Genomic DNA, 17,452 nt, shown 5'->3' with positions numbered 1-17,452 from the left:
TAATATTGATGTTTAGTTATAATAATGATAGGAAGTATACAAGGTGCAATTCTGTCCTCATGATACCTTCCTTGCTGACCCATCACCTGACAGGTTAGGTGGCCCGGATCCATTGGACTACGTGAGCATGTACAGATGTCCGGGAGCAGCTCAACCCACGGTGCCGGAGCACTGGCACTACATCAGCCTGGGCCTGTCTGACCTATACGGGGACGGCCGCGTTCACCCGTGCGTACCAGGTTACCAGGGTGGACCCCTCCTGTTTGCCTCGTGCGTCGAGCACCCATCCCAGTGCATGAGAGTGAGTGGGTTGAGTTGGTGAGTGAGTAATACGGACCAAAAAGAGTGAGCGAGCGAGCATGCACCGGGTGAGACGAACCAGTAATGAATAAGTGATGCGAGGGGTGTGTAAGAACGAATGAATTTAACAGTCTCCAGGACATGCTGATTAGCCGAGCAGCTCCAAAACTAACCTTTTGCCCACAACACCCGCCCGTGCCCTCCCCAGCCTCGCGGCATGGGTGGTCTCTTTGCCATGCGAGGCAGCCGCGGCTCCCCTGCGCTCCCTCCTCGTCCCTGGGCCACCCAGGCGGAGGGCCACACAGGGCCTGCCTCGCACGCTTCCCATTATCCGTCCGTCTGGTTTCGAGGACCGGTACGCGGGTGATATTTGAGCGGAGTGCGGAGATTGGCGATGGGGTGAAGTCGAGGATCGAGGCCCCATCGGCCTTTTTCTCATCTTGTGTGTTTCTCGCAAAGGAAAAACCTTCCGAACGAATCAGATTTAAGAAACTGAAGCTCTGAGGTCAAGTTCGGCTTCAACCAAAACTTTTTGGCGGTTTTCAGATACCTCACCGTTCAATTCAAACGGCTGTGACAGTATTTGACTTTCTTGTGGAACAGAAACATTAAAACGAAAATTCCTGGGAAATGCACAGCAGGCCAGACGCAGGAAAATGGTCATTTGGAAAAATAATACTATTTTTTCTCTTGTCCCATCTTAGTCATAATATCCCATCCATCCCAGTTACCTTCCCCAAGGACGAAGATCCAGCGGATTAACAGTCGAGGTGATAAATATGGATGCATATATGTGCTTCACACAAGGGGAAGGATGGGGCAAGGGGCAGGGGGTTTGGGAAAACCAGGATGGACAAGCAAAAACATGGCGACTTGTTTCCAGTTGTGCTTTAAAAAGTCTGGCAGGTATTTTTGACTAATTGTGTTTTGGCTTCTTATTTATCATAATTATTCTTCTTATTATTTCCTTTAACGGCCACAATTGTTGCCACGGTATTGTAGGTTAGGTCGGGGGAAGTTTTTGGCCAAGTATTTGGTTAACTGCTTGTTAACTGCTTGTGCTTGTGATACTTGTGTAACTTGGTTAACTGTTAAGTCTTTTGTTAACTGCTTGAATGCTGTGAAGAGAAACAGGTTGAGATGGTTTGGTCATGTGTTGAGGAAGGATGAAAGTGACTGGTTGAGAAAAATGATGGAAATGGATGTAGAAGGAAGTAGAGGACGGGGAAGACCGAGAAAGACCTGGCTAAAGGTGGTGGAAGAAGAAATGCGGGCAAGGGGGTTAACAAGGGGAGATGCAGAAAATAGGGCAAAATGGAGAAGATTGTCATGGGGACCACAAGGCTAACCCCCGCTCTAGCAGGGAAAATGGCCTTAAAATGCCTGTTGTTGTTGTTGTTGTTGTTTTGGTTAACTGCTTGGGCCTGACGTTCTACTAAGTAGTTATAGCTTCAGGTATTTTGTAATTTGTTCAGGGTGCCGGAGATATCTCGCCCACTCTTCGCGAAAAACACGTGTGATATTTAATTAACGTCCACCGACTAACGTCGGGTAAATGGGACACCCGGGTTAACGTCCATCCGAGGGACGTCACACACATTGATGAATCACCCTGTCTCTGAAACACCGGGATGACAGTTTATAGTTGCATCGGGATTCACCTTATCTCGAGAACACGTTTATTGTATTTTCTTTCTAACTCGACACGGGAAGGCTGGAGAGGAGGAGATGAAGCATGTAGGAGAACTGGGTGGAGGGGAAGAGGGCAATTGGAAGGGAGAATATTATGCATACATTGGTTAAAGTGAACATACACCGGTAAGCCCATGTACAATATCCTACCTGTGTAATCATCCCAGCAGCCACCTGCAAGCGGATACATTGATAACCTATATTCTCTTCGCCCCTACCTACCGTATTCCCTTTAAAACCCCAAACCATCCCTATCTCACGATCCTTCCGTGAATATTATTCCAGACTGAATTTATTTTTCCATATATTATCCAGATATTATCCAGATATTCCAGATATTTTCCAGATATTATTATTCCAGATAATTTATCATATTATTATTCCAGACAAATCCCCACATCCTGCATTGATTCATATTTGTCCATTCTCTGCTAATTTCCTGGTGCTTCCTGTAAAATCGAACAGATGTCTCCGAAACATCCGTGTCCTGCGTGTGATTAATTGTAGTCTCCTCCAGGAACCTAATGGCCCTTTTTGAATGAGTTTTTCACACCTGAAAAACTTTTATGGGACAGATGGAGAATTTATCTCTTTCATGAACAGGTGTGTCCCTTCTTTATCTTTCCTCCAGGAGTCGCATGAGATTTCGTAAGCGTTTGGTGGATTCGTGTGAGAAGCAACACGTAGTTATTGTTGTTGTTCCTCGTATTTGCTATTGTGATGTTGTGTAAGTTGTGGTGGTAGTGAGTGTTACTATGTAAGTATCAGATAATCAGGTAGTTGTATGATTTTATTTAGAAACATGTGTTCTAGCCAATCCACGTCGTTTTACCTGCACGTCAAGCCTAGTATGTTTATTATTACTCCACGCACGTGAAGCGAAAAGCAGGGTTAAGTAATTGCTTCATGTCTGTCTGTCTGTCTGTTTGTCTACAGATGTCGGTTTAAGATCGACAAACAACTTGATTTCAATTCTCAATGTTAAATTTTGAGCACAAATTGGATTGGAATTGAACATCAACATAAAAACAAACCTGTAGTTTTACAGTTCTTTGGTTCTCAATTTGTCCTGATCACACATGTGCAGACACGAGTGAGCTAATACTTGTTACTCTGTCTGTCTGCCTGGTAGTCAAAAATACGTCGCACCTGTCCGTGTCTGAAGGAAGTGGTTCAGTTTGGCATTTTTAATATGCAACAAAGCCTAGAAACGAGAAAAACCCTTTATAATTATCCTTCAGAAACATTTACAATTACCCCTTAGAATTACCCTTCAGAACACTTTAGAATTATCCTTTAGAACCCATATAATTACCTTTAGAACCCTTTAGAATCCCCTTTAGAATTACCCTTTAGAACACTTTAGAATTACCCTTTAGTACACTTTAGAATTATCCTTTAGAACCCATATAATTACCTTTAGAACCCTTTAGAATCCCCTTTAGAATTACCCTTTAGAACACTTTAGAATTACTCTTTAGAACACTTTAGAATTACCCTTTACAACCCATTATAATTACCTTTTAGAACACTTTAGAATTATCCTTTAGAACCCATATAATTCCTTTTAAAACCCTTTAGAAATCCCCTTAGAACTCATTAGAATTACCTTTTACAACTCATTAGAATTGCCCTTTACAACCCATTAGAATTACCCTTTAGAACACTTTAGAATTACCCTTTAGAACCCATATGATTACCTTTAGAACCCATTTAGAATTCCCTTTAGAACTCTTTAGAAACACCCTTTAGAATTATCCTTAAGGACCCTTTAGAATTAAACACGGTGTATGAGTAAAGTTCTTCTTCTTCATTTTGATGGACAGACGGACATAGCCAAATATTGAAGTGGCTTCACTGCTTAAAAACTGCAAATCATTCAAAATACTAAACTTACTGTTTGTAGCGACATTATAAAAGACACAAACAAGAGGCACGAACTCACGTAATGTGGTAAATAAGGTGGTGTAATAGACGCTGCATCAACAGTGGTAAATTTCTGGATTTTTTTTTTTTTGTATACAACATCGAGGCTCGTGTAAGAGCTAACATTAATGACAAAAAAAACAAACGGACACATAAGACGAAATAAAGGGAGCGGGAGACAAGATGGGGAGAGAGGGGGAAGCACACAAGTACAACATTTGAGAGCAGGGACATCGGGAGATCTGTGGGAGGGAGAAGGCTTGGGGGGAGGAGGCGTGGGAAGGGGGTAGGGGGTAGGGGGTGGGAGAGGTAAAAAAAACAAAAACACATGGCCACTGCTAGGACTTCCAGGAAAGAAGTCGGTATTTCAGAAAAGTGGATCTGGGGTGAATTAACAGGGATAGGAAAGATCAAGGTTTTGGATGGGGGATGTTAGTGCTTGAACATTGGAATTATTTACTTGGAATTATAAATATAAGAGATGGTGGAATTATATACTTGAACACTGTAGAGTACAAATTGCCTTTTTGTCACTTTCAAAAACCTTCTGTTTAGCATTACTTGGACAAGATATTAATGCCCTGAGGGCAGAGTAACTATGAGAATCAGCATTCACGCTGGTATGCCCTGAAGGCAGAATAACTGTTTGGGATTCTGCATTCTGACAAATATGGTAGTGAATAGCACAGTGTGGTTATAATCATGCCTGTTATGCAAGGTTCTCGGAAACACAAAGCACGAGTTGGAAAAAGCCTTTCCATGTCTTTGTTTCTCACGACTGAATCATTCTGAAAGCCTTGGTTTCTACAACGTGAAGCTAAGCTAGGTGTGAGGTGGGAGCACCAGCCCAGAGGGGAGAGAAGTATTCCATCAAACTGCGGAAGAAAGCTTTGTATGTCGTGAGTAGCTCAGAAGTGCCGAGGAAGGACTTCACATGATTGAGGATGCCCAGTCGGTCATTGGCTTTGGAGGCCACCCTGGAAATGTGGTTCTCCCAGGAAAGATCATGGCAGATAGTGAGACCCAAAATCTTGAGTGACAGAACTTCTTCGAGAGGATTGTTGGGAAAGTCGATGGGAGGGTTTTCCAAATGGTCTTTTCGGAGAGACCTAATGAGAGTGTGAGATTTGTCAGGATTGAAAGGCATGTTCCACTTGTTTGACCAGTTTGTGATATTGTCCAGTTCTGCAGAGTGAAGAGGCTGCAGCCTGCCGATCTGAGGGTTGAGATATGGAGCGGCAGAGAGTGGAGTCATCAGCAAAGAGATAGAGAGGATTTTCCAGAGAGTCAGAGAGATCATTAATGAAGACCAGAAAAAGCACAGGGTCCAGAACACTACCTTGAGGAACTCCAGCCTGAAAGTCCCAATGTGTCGCAGGATGCGACCAGAGAGGAGGTCTGCAAGCCATGTGTGGAGATTTCCATGGAAACCATAAGATTAGAGTTTGGTGAGCAGAGCGGAGTGCCAGACCGTGTCGAAGGCACGAGATATGTCAAGGGAGACGGTTCCGATTTCCTGTTTGACATTGAGGTCCTCCATCCATTGTTGAGACAGCAGAAGGAGCATGTCCAGAGTTGAGTGGCCTGGTCTGAGCAAATTTCTTTGGAAGAATTTGGATTAGATTCTTCAGTGGGTAGTACAGGTAAAGATTCTTCAGAAAGATTCTTCAGTGGGTAGTACAGGTAAAGAAAAGTAGTGATAAGGGGTCAATTGGGCAGCAAGGAGAATTGAGGAACATTATAAGCATTGTGATAAATGTTTGATGTGAACAGTATCAGGAATAGTGGAGATTAGACTTTGCTGGAAGAAGTTTATAGAAATGGCAAACCTGAAAATTGCTTTAGTTATGTTGACAGAACGGATAGCTACTTTGGAGGACTTAATGGAGTGTGAATAATTTGTGAATACAAATTGGTTACGTTTGTCGAGGGTGCCAGCAGAGGAGATTGGCAGTGGTGAAAGTGTAGCGAGTGCTGGCAGTGGTGAAGGTGTAGCGAGGGCCGGCAGTGGTGAGGGTGTAGTGAGTGCAGGCAGTGATGAGGGTGTAGCGAGTGAAGGCAGTGATGAGGGTGTAGTGAGTGAAGGCAGTGGTAAGGGTGTAGTGAGTGCAGGCAGTGGTTAGGGTGTAGCAAATGCAGCAGTGATGAGGGTGTAGTGAGTGAAGGCAGTGATGAGGGTGTAGCACGTGCAGGCAGTGGTGAGGGTGTAGTGAATGAAGGCAGTGATGAGGGTGTAGTGAGTGCAGGCAGTGGTGAGGGTGTAGTGAGTGAAGGCAGTGATGAGGGTGTAGTGAGTGCAGGCAGTGGTGAGGGTGTAGTGAGTGCAGGCAGTGGTGAGGGTGTAGTGAGTGCAGGCAGTGGTTAGGGTGTAGCAAATGCAGGAAGTGATGAGGGTGTAGTAAATGCAGGCAGTGGTGAAGGTGTAGTAAATGCAGGCAGTGGTGAGGCTGCAGCGAGTGAAGGCAGTGGTGAGGGTGTAGTAAATGCAGGCAGTGGTGAAGGTGTAGTGAGTGAAGGCAGTGGTAAGGGTGTAGTAAATGCAGGCAGTGGTGAAGGTGTAGTGTGTAGGCAGTGGTGAAGGTGTAGCGAGTGCAGGCAGTGGTTAGGGTGTAGTTAGTGCAGGCAGGGAACGTTTGAAGGACACAGGGCTTTATGTATTAGAAAGGAGGTGATTACATTGGAATCCGATAGAGATATTTAAGACATTGAAGGATCGAAGCAAAATAAGTAGAGAAATGTTTTTCAGCAAAATGTACAGTGACAGGACCAGGGGCCTATCCGGAGAGATAGGAAGGTCGTTAGGCAGGGACTTTAACTCGGAAAGTAGTTAATAGATTGAATGTAGAAGGAAGAATTAATCTTTCTCTTGAAGGTTTGTGTAGATTTTGTTCTGACGAAGGGTTAACGCCTGCAACATCAAATTCTCCTCACTTCCATTGGTGGTTTGCATACCTCAGGCAATGTCCTGTTGGTTTCATCCATTGTCGTACTTACTATACATGGCATAGTCACAGTCTGCTAGGCCTCTGCCTGTATCACTGAGCGGTAGAGTCGAGCTCCCCCAGAAATGATTGCCCTGGTGGACCGGTCTCTTCACTGACTACCGGCCCAACATGCACAGTACAAACAAACCAGCATTGTGCTAATTTGTACCAGCATTGTGCTAATTTGTACCAGCATTTTTTTTTTTTTTTGTATACTGAATCGAGGCTCGTGAAAGAGCTAACATTTATTTCACAAACAAATCAACCAGACAAACAAGATATATAAAAAGAGGGAGCGGAAGACAAGATGGGGAGAGAAGGGGAAGCACACAAACATAACATTTGAGGGCAGGGAGATGTGTGGGAGGGAGAGGGCTTGGGGGGAGGAGGCGTGGGAAGGGGGGGGGGGTGGGAGAAGTATAAAACACAAGGACACCAAGGACTTCCAGGACAGAAGTTGGTATTTCAAAAAAGTGGATTTGGGGTGAAATTAGCGGGGGTAGAAAAGATCAAGGTTTTGGGTGGGAGAAGATAAGAGATGGTGGTGAACAGCTGTTTTAAAGACCTGGAGGGTGGAGTGGGATTGAAGAGAGTGAGGGAGTTTGTTCCAGAGGCGGGAGAAATGAGGAATGAAGGTGAGCAGAGAGTCTTGATTTTGGCAGTTTAATCATAAGAGGGTTGCAGGCAGATCTTGTACGATCTGTAGGAATATTTGGGGGACAGAGCCCAGAGAGAGCTGGGGGGGCAAGGCCAGAGAGGAGTCGGTAGAAGACGGAAAGACCACCAACCTGCCTGCGGTGAGTGAGTGAAAGGCCCTTGGAGTTAGCTTCATCGCGGGAAATTCCAATGATGCTAAACGCTTTGGTTTCAACAGCGTGAAGACGAGCTAGGTGTGAGGCAGGAGCACCAGCCCAGAGGGGAGAGCTGTATTCCATTGAGCTGCGGATGAAAGCCTTGTATGTGGTGAGGAGCTCAGGTGTGCCAAGGAAGGACCGCACGATGGAGGATGCCCAGTCGGCGACTGGCTTTGGAGGCCAGATTTGAAATGTGGTTTTCCCAGGAAAGATCATGGCAGATAGTGAGACCCAAAAGCTTGAGTGACAGAACTTCTTGGAGAGGATTAATCAGAAAGTGGATGGGAGGGTTGTCCAGTCGGTCTTTTCGGGGAGACATCGTAAGAGTGTGAGATTTGTCAGGATTGAAAGACATGTTCCACCTGTTTGCCCGTCTGTGATTTTGTCCAGGTCTGCAGAGAGTGAGGAGGCCGCAGACTGCCGATCTGAGGGATGAGGAATGGAGCGACAGAGAGTAGAGTCATCAGCAAAGTGTTACGGATTTATGTGAATTACTATTCAGGTCATTGCTTATTAATGTTTATTCGATTAAAGGTTGTTGTGATTAAAGGGTCAGGAGCCCTTCTGGGGAAAAGGAGACCGGAAACGGAAGAAGAAAAGACACGAGGTCCGGGAGAAGCGGCGATCTTCTTCCTCTTCCTCGCCCAGCGCCGAGAAGAGCGGGATCGATATTGAGCAGCGTGGGGGATGCTGCGTTTGAAAGCCCGTCTGGCGAAAGGAGTTACCTGCGCGGGGTAACTACCCATTTACACCTCAAGTCGCCGTGGGTTCGTGCACGGAACCCAGCGTCCGGCACAGTTCGCCTCACCGTCTACAAGGACATGTACGGGTCGCACCTTGGGCCTCGCGCGCGTTGCAAGCCGCGCTTGGTTTTGCCCCGTTGCTTGGCAAGGAGGTGTGCGCTGCAGCAGCTGTCCCCGGTACGAGACGTGCACGTTTGGAGCACGTCCGCCTGGGGTTCGTTCAACCACCCGTGTGCGGAGAAGAGAGACATTGTGAGGGACAGTGACCCAAGTGGTCGTGAGTGGGGAAAGGGTGGGACACATATATAAGATGGCCATCTTTGTAATATTGATTGTTGATTGTTGATGGTTGTTGATTGCTCGGGGAATATATCATTGATTATTCCGGATCCTTGGTGTGGGGTTTCTTATTGACTGGAATTCATATTGATTGCGTTACGAAAGCGCATAAATAATAGATCTTTCTGGCGGAGTTCCTCTCACGGTCCGGGGGTCACCGAGACCAGGTAGTCACCGGGAGGACCACGTAACAAAAGAGATAGAGAAGATTTTGAAGAGAGTCAGAGAGATCATTGATGAAGATCAGAAAAAGCACAGGGCCCAGAACACTGCCTTGGGGAACTCCAGCCTGAACAGGAAGAGGAGATGAGAGAAACCCATTCAGGGCCACACGTTGACTACGACTAGAGAGGAAGTCCGCCAGCCATGCGTGGAGATTTCCATGGATACCAAAGGAGGAGAGTTTGGTGAGCAGAGCGGGGTGCCAGACCATATCGAAGGCACGTGATATGTCAAGGGAGACAGCTCTAATTTCCTGTTTGGCATTGAGGACCTCCATCCATTGTTGAGAAAGCAGAAGCAGCATGTCCAGAGTAGAGTGACCAGGTCTGAAACCAAATTGATGATCAGAGATCAAGCCATTGGAGAAGAGGAAAGATTTCATATCTGAAGCAATGATGGATTCCATGACTTTGCTGATAATTGGGAGAAGGCTGATTGGTCTGTAGTTGCTAGGATCTGTTTTTGCACCTTTTTGTGCAAAGCGGTGATGTTGGCTGATTTCCAAGCAGATGGAAGATGACCTTGAGCAAAAGAGAGGGTGAAGAGAACAGAGAGAGGGAGTGAGAGTGCGGAAGAACAGGATTTTAGGACCCGTGGGCTGATGCCGTCAGGTCCAGTTGCAGATTCAGAGTCGAGGGTTGACAGAAACTTTTCCACCTTGTCAGGAGGAAAGGACACAGAGTCCAGGAGCAGCTGGGTACGACTGGGTACGGTGGGTACAGAGAGGGATGGGTTTGGGACACAAGATTTAGAGGCAAACACAGAGTTGAGGCATTCAGCTTTTTCACGTGCGGAGTCAGCCGTGTAGCCGTTTGAGGTGAGAGAGGGGATGGAAGGGGAACAAACACCAGAAACAGATTTGACCAGATGCCACCAGGATTTGGAAGAGGGAGACAAATAAGAGATTTCGGTCTTGAAAATGGAGAGATATTGTTTCCTGGCTCTCCTGAGGGTGGACACACACTTGTTTCGGGCTTTGTGAAAGGAAATAAGATTTCCTTCCGTTGGATTTGCTTTCCAGGAGACGAAAGCAAGTTGTTTCTGGGCAACAGCCTCACCACAAGATTCCGTGTACCATGGACGGGAGGAAGGGTATGACAACTGAAGACGAGATGGGATAAATCTGTGCATGAGAGAGAGCAATTTACTTTGGAAGAATTCTCAGGATGAGTTGCTGTCAGAGGCGGTAGAGTTGGGAGACCAGTCCAGATAATTGATGGCTGCTTGAAGACCGTGCCAGTTGGCCTGAGTGAAATGCCAGACTCGTCGACGCTGAGGAGGCTCTCTGAGAATGGTCAGAGAGATGTCCACTTTAACAAGCACATGATCAGATGAGCCGATTGGAGCAGAAGAAGAGCAGCAGCCATTTTCAGGGAAGTTAGTCATAACCAAGTCCAGAAGAGAAGATGCTCCGTTGACTGAGATCCGGGTCGGGAAATTGACAGATTGTGTCAGTCCCAGTGAGTCGCAGAAGTCCTTTGCTGAAGAGCAATGGCTGGTGAGAGAGGTACCCACACCCAGCCAACTGGCATGGTGACAATTGAAATCACCACATATGAGGAAGAGAGAGTTGGGATGGGTAGATAGAAGTTGGTCCATATTATCAGACAGCGAGATGTAGATGGAGTCATCACTGTTTGGTGGACGGTACAACACACATATGAACAAAATGTGGGAGGGAAGGGGAAGCCGCAGCCAAAGGTATTCCTGGGGGTGAGGTGGAGAGAGGGCAGTGCAGGGCGAGTGAGGAAGAGAGTTTTTTTATAAAGATAGCAACCCCACCTCCAGGACGAGGCTCGGGTCTATCATACCGGAGGAGGGAGTAACCTGGGAGAGATACCAAGGAATCAGAGTGCAGGCAGTGGTTAGGGTGTAGTTGCGTATGTAGTTGCGCATTGTGCTAATTTGTACCAGCATTGTGCTAATTTGTACCAGCATTGTGCTAATTTGTACCAGCATTGTGCTAATTTGTACCAGCATTGTGCTAATTTGTACCAGTTTAGGAGTTGCGGATGACGAGAACACGAGGCCATTTCGTAGGTGTTCAAAGCTCATTTATTCCACAGAAATCCTCACGCGAACGGAACTCATACAGCTTTTAATAGCGCCAAAACCGTCTTCGGAGGGCGTGGCTTCAACAACCGCGAGCACGTCACGCCCACACAACCAAAAGCCCCACTGGCCCGTGCCCGTGGATTATGTCCCAATAAGGTAACCGCTACATGCGCCCCCCCAGAATGCACTCGCACGGGCAATGCCAGTCCTCGGGGGGCCTTAACCACCCAGCCGAAATGACTGATGACCCGAGCAGGGGTTGCGAGCAGCCTGGCGGTGGGCGGGCCAACCGGGGACTTACCCGACGGGGCATGGCCCCGCTGTGGGGTTGAGCCAGCCGAGGGGGCTAGTCAAGGCCTCGGGGGAGGCTGCTGAGGTTCCTCGCGGACCTCCCGAGGTTGCAGAGTAGGAGTAGTAGTTGCGCAAGTTGCAGCTTTCTACACGCAAGCTGTAGCTGTAGTTGTAGAGTTTTCACGAGTTGTAGTTGTAGTATGTAGTTGCGCGAAGGTGACGAGCAGCAGTGCTGTCCTGGTCAGTGCGCGCGAAGGTGACGAGCAGCCGTGCTGCCCGGGTCAGTGCGCACGAAGGTGATGAGCAGCAGTGCTGCCCGGGTCAGTGCACGCGAAGGTGATGAGCAGCAGTGCTCGTTGGAGAATGCTCACCACTCTGGTCACAGAGGAGGTGCTTGGCCGTAGTGCGCGCGAAGGCTACGAGCAGCAGCGCATGTTGGAGAAGGCTCACCACTCTGGTCGCAGAGGAGGTGCTTGGCCGTAGTGCACGCAAAGGCTACGAGCAGCAGCGCACGTTGGAGAAGGCTCACCACTCTGGTCACAGAGGAGGTGCTTGGCCTTAGTGCATGTGAAGGCTACAAGCAGCAGTACTCGGCCTGTGTGCACAAAGGGTACGAGCAGCAGTGCGCGCGAAGGTGACGAGCAGCAGTGCCGCCAACGTCAGTGCACTCGAAGGAGACGAGCAGCAGTGCCGCCAACGTCTCGTACTTGTGCCCCTTCGGAGGATCCTGTAGAAGGCTCACCACTCTGGTCACAGAGGAGGAGCCCAGCGCAGTGCGCGAAGGTTACGAGCAGCAGTGCGCGCGGAGGTGACGAGCAGCAGTGCCGCCAACGTCAGTGCGTGCGAAGAAGATGAGCAGCAGTGCCGCCAACGTCTCGTAACTGCGTCCCTTCAGAGGATCCTGGAGCAGGCTCGCCACTCTGGTCACAGTGGAGGAACCGAGCGCAGTGCGTGTGAACCAAACGGCCGCCCATCATTCCCAAAACTCTGGCGGTTCGATCGAAACTGTGTTTGCCACGTTCGTTTGAAGCCCCCGAATACGTTCGGGAGCAGCTGGGGTCACCAATGTAGGTGTTGCCATGCTCGTTGGAAGTCCCCGAAAACGTTCGCAAAACTCCGGCAGGTCGATCGAAACTGCGCTTGCTATGTTAGTTTGAAGCCCCCGAATCCGTTCGGGAGCAGCCGGGGTCACCAGTTTAGGAGTTGCGGATGACGAGAAGACGAGGCCATTTCGTAGGTGTTCAAAGCTCATTTATTCCACAGACTCCTCACGCGAACGGAATTCATACAGCTTTTTATAGCGCCAAAATCCTCTTCGGAGGGCGTGGCTTCAACAACCGCGCGCACGTCACGCCCACACAATCAAAAGCCCCACTGGCCTGTGCCCGTGGATTATGTCCCAATAAGGTAACCGCTACACCAGCATTGTGCTAATTTGTACCAGCATTGTGCTTATGTGTGCTGAACGTGCTTTTTTAACTTTCCTGGATGCAAGTTATCTCACCTTGAGCAAAATATATTTCTCTGATAGAGGTTTTTCACCCCTCAGCCCAAATTGGGCTAAGGGGTATTGTCGTACGGGCGTCCGTCAACTTTTGGTTTCCGTCAATTTCAAGGAGAACGGCTTGTCCGATTAAATCCATTTTTGCAGTGTGTGTTGGGGTTGAGTAGAGGAAGGTTCCTTTCGAAAATGGGCGCGCTGTGATTATCAATATGGCCGCCACGGCAGCCATCCGGGCGTCGGTCAACTTTTGGTTTCCGTCAATTTCGAGCAGAACGGCTTGTCCGATTAAATTCATTTTTGCAGTGTGTGTTGGGGTTGGGTAGAGGAAGGTTCCTTTCGAAAATGGGCGCGCTGCGATTTTCAATATGGCCGCCACGGTAGCCATCTTGAAATTGGTTTCCGTCTATTTCGAGCAGAACGGCTCCTCCGATTAAATCCATGTTTGCAGTGTGTGTTGGGGTTGAGTAGTGGAAGGTGCCTTTTGAAAATGGGCGCGCTGCGATTTTCAATATGGCCGCCACGGCAGTCATCTTGAAATTGGTTTCCGTCAATTTTGAGCAGAACGGCCTGTCCGATTAAATCCATTTTTGCAGTGTGTGTTGTGGTTGAGTAGAGGAAGGTTCACGGGCATGCTGCGATTTTCAATATGGCCGCCACGGCACCCATCTTGAAATTGGTTTCCGTCAATTTCAAGCAGAACGGCCTGTCCGATTAAATCCATTTTTGCAGTGTGTGTTGAGGAGGAGTAGAGGAAGGTTCCTTTCGAAAATAGGCACGCTGCGATTTTCAATATGGCCGCCACGGCAGCCATCTTGAAATTGGTTTCCACCATGCATGGGCTGAGGGGTTACGCCCTCTTTGCGGTGCTATTTATTAAGAATTGCATCACCAATTGCTCTGGACACTTTTCACCCCTCAGCCCAAATTGGGCTAAGGGGTATTGTCGTCCAGGCGTCCGTCAACTTTTGGTTTCCGGCAATTTCAAGAACGACTTGTCCGATTAAATCCATTTTTGCAGTGTGTGTTGGGGTTGAGTAGAGGAAGGTTCCTCTCGAAAATGGGCGCGCTGCGATTTTCAATATGGCCGCCATGGCAGCCAACTTGAAATTGGTTTCTGTCAATTTCGAGCAGAATGGCTTGTCCGATTAAATTCATTTTTGCAGTGTGTGTTGGGGTTGGGTAGGGGAAGGTTCCTTTCGAAAATGGGCGCGCTGCGATTTTCACTATGGCCGCCACGGTAGCCATCTTGAAATTGGTTTCTGTCAATTTCGAGCAGAATGGCTTGTCCAATTAAATTCATTTTTGCAGTGTGTGTTGGGGTTGAATAGAGGAAGGTTCCTTTCGAAAATGGGCGTGCTGCGATTGTCAATATGGCCGGCACGGCAGCCATCTTGAAATTGGTTTCCGTCAATTTCGAGCAGAACGGCTTGTCCGATTAAATCCATTTTTGCAGTGTGTGTTGGGGTTGAGTAGCGGAAGGTTCCTTTCAAAAATAGGCACGCTGCGATTTTCAATATGGCAGCCACGGCAGCCATCTTGAAATTGGTTTCCACCATGCATGGGCTGAGGGGTTACGCCCGCTTTGCGGTTCTATTTATTTAATTGGTGCAGGTATCCATGATATGTAGCTTCAGTGTTCATGGACATGACGTGTATAGGTTTGGAATGGTATTTGATGGGAAGGGATGGACATAGAACAACAGCAGCAATACTGTGATGTACAGAATCATTGAGACGATGATGATAACCCCATGACAGTTGGGCTTGAAGCACCGCCTAGTCGAATGCAATGTCAACATTGCGAAGTTCAACAAAAGTTTATTTTGGACTAGGCCGAATGGATTAAAAGTTAACTAAACTCAGATGCTGTTAACAGAATTTTGAGGTTGTTAATTTTGCCGATAAAATTTGAGGACAATGCTTGGAGCGACTGGAAAGGAGATAGCAATTGCGAGAGGTGAAGGTGCAGACACTATTTTATTTTTACCTCCGCCACCTAAGGTGGACAGAGGTTATGTTTTCACCCCTGCCTGTCTGTTTGTCTGTCTGTCTGTTTGTCTGTTTTTCTGTCTGTTTGTCAGTCTATTTTTCTGTCTGTTTGTTTGTCTGTTTGTCTGTTTGTGAGCAGGATATCTCAAAAAGTTGGATACTTGGATAGGTTGGGTGTGTGATAAGGAAGAAATTATTCGATTTTGGTGAAGATCTGAATACGGATCCGGATACGAACTTTATTTAATTTTTTAAGTGATTCTTCACCCTTGGCAGATGAGGCCAACATGATATGTAGCATGACATTGTATTTCAAAAAGTTATGGACGAGCAATGACAAACTTGGTGGATGAGTTTGGGTAGGTGACAAGAACAAGCCGATTAAATTTTGGTTCAGGTCCGAATCCAGATCCGGCCTATCAGTGGGATTGAAAATGTATACTGTTCAGTCTGGTAGAGGTATGTGCCCTGGTGGAGGTATGCGCTCTAACAAGTGCTGCTCTAATTTATATAGATTCTAAAGCGTGAATATGACGTGGACACCAGTTTGTGGACAGAAAATATTGTTGTTTGAGTTTTCATTGTAAGTGAAATAGGTGTCCATGACTGTTTACTTCTCCCATTGTAAAAAAATTTTAATCCCCCCTCATTGTAGCAACTTTTGTGTGACTGGAGAGAGAGAGAGAGAAAGACTGTTCATCCCTCTTGGGTGAATGTTTCTTGCGAGTTGTGATGTCATGTTGGCGCGGAGTGACCTGGTACTGTTTGTTGTAACCATAATCTGATGTGGTGAGATATGTTATCATGTTATATGTTTTGTGTTACATGTGCAGCCGAGGTGCATCAGACCGACCAAGCGGGTTTGGCTTTGAACTCACGTTCCGCTTAAAGAAAGAACCGGACGAAACGGGTCCACCAACATGGCCGGCAGAGTTGATGCAAGCACTGGCACGATACGTCTTCCATTCTGGTTGGTCGCAACATTTTTCGGTTTTTCCAAGATGGCGCCTGTACCACATGACCTATGACGTCATGATTATCATTAAAATATTCTACTGGAGGAGGCTTCATACCCTTCTCTAAGTACAGTCGTTCGTGCACTCCTTCACATCACCATGGGGCACCTGCTATATAGCATCCCTATTTGAGCACTCAGCGTGTGCCTCGATATATATATATAAATATCCGCTCATCATATCTCCATGTCACGTGTGTGTGTGTGGTGCAGAGAACACGCTGTGTGCCGGTGACCATGTTTCTTGGCATGCCCCGTTGGATGGAAATGAGTCTCGAATCCAGCACATGCTGCTGACCTCTGACCCTCAGCTCCAGCCTCTCCGTACCCCACTTGGGACCATTGCCTTTCTTCAGGCAAGTGGCTTGTGGTTGTGTGGTTTGTCGTATTAACCAGGCCGTTTAAGAGACTGTCCATTCTGCAATCCATTTTTATATGATGATATCAAGGTGTGTTTACATTTCATCCATTGTGCATGGAATGGTCAGTCTGTATGCTATAGCTGTTAAGTAATTGAGGTTCATCTATGAATTACCTCCATCACCGAAGGTGTTTTGACAAAACAAATTTAAATTAAAAAAAATTGGATTGTTTTTTTTTAATCGCTCTATAATGCCGAAGCCTTTGTAGCTTTGTGAAAAGTAATATTAAATGAACCCCAACCCCATTCCTTAGTGGATGTAAGGAAGCGTTTTAGGCCCCGCTATATATTTTTTTTTCAAAATGCCAAGAGGATTACAACACACCAGGCAATGTGAGTTACCCCTGTTAGTATTTTATATAATATACAAGGGTCATGGAGGAGCTGAGTGACAAATGGCGGCAGGTTTGAAACTACCTATGAGTATTGTGGAGGGGGAGGGGATGGAAAGGGCGATCGTGCAGGAAGGGAAGAAAGGTAGATAATGCAGGAGGGGAAAAGGGGGCGATCATGCAGGAGTGGAAAAGGGGGCGATCATGCAGGAGGGGAAGAGGGGAAAATCGTACAGGAAGAGAAGAGTGGGTGATTGTGCAGGAGAGGAAGCGGGGGCGATCATGCTGGAAGAGAAGAGAGGGGTGATCGTACAGGAGGGGAAGAGGGAGCGATCGTGCAGGAAGAGAAGTGGGGGGCGATCTTGCAGGAGGGGAAGATGGGCTGATTGTACAGGAAGTGAAGAGGGGGGCGATCATGCAGGAAGAGAAGAGGGGGCGATTGTGCAGGAGGGGAAGACGAGGCCAGTGATCGGGCAGGATGGGAAAAGGGCACAATTGTGCAGGAGGTGAAGAGGGGGCGATTGTGCAGGCGGTGAAGAGGGGCGATTGTGCAGGAGGTGAAGAGGGGGCGAATGTACAGGAAGTGAAGAGGGGGCGATTGTGCAGGCGGTGAAGAGGGAGCGATCGTGCAGGAGGGGAAAAGGGGTGAGCGTTCAGGAGGAAAGGGGAGGGGCGATCGTGCATGATCACACAAAAATAAGTAACAATGGCCTAAAAGAGTAACTGAATGAGAAAGCTTCAATAATATTCAAAAACATTTTAATGTCATGAAACAACAATCATTC

At 47.4% G+C, this 17,452-nt stretch overlaps 1 protein-coding gene across 1 annotated transcript in view; it reads left to right on the top strand.

Annotated features, from left to right (window-relative positions):
- LOC137424263 (suppressor of fused homolog) overlaps nt 1-16,746 on the top strand; it is a 17,153-nt gene extending 407 nt beyond the window's left edge. The window contains exons 2-6 of the mRNA XM_078773551.1: nt 94-228; nt 15,733-15,869; nt 16,128-16,270; nt 16,590-16,594; nt 16,707-16,746. Of these exons, the coding sequence (XP_078629677.1) occupies nt 94-228; nt 15,733-15,869; nt 16,128-16,270; nt 16,590-16,594; nt 16,707-16,746 (460 nt within the window). The remainder of the gene's footprint in view (nt 1-93; nt 229-15,732; nt 15,870-16,127; nt 16,271-16,589; nt 16,595-16,706) is intronic.
- Nucleotides 16,747-17,452: the final 706 nt, after the last annotated feature.

This window comes from Myxine glutinosa, chromosome 3 (assembly GCF_964187855.1).
Source record: "Myxine glutinosa chromosome 3, kmMyxGlut1.1, whole genome shotgun sequence".
NCBI lineage: Eukaryota > Metazoa > Chordata > Myxini > Myxiniformes > Myxinidae > Myxine > Myxine glutinosa.
The sequence above is the reverse complement of the archived record's forward strand: the minus strand, read 5'-3'. Positions and strand labels throughout refer to the sequence as shown.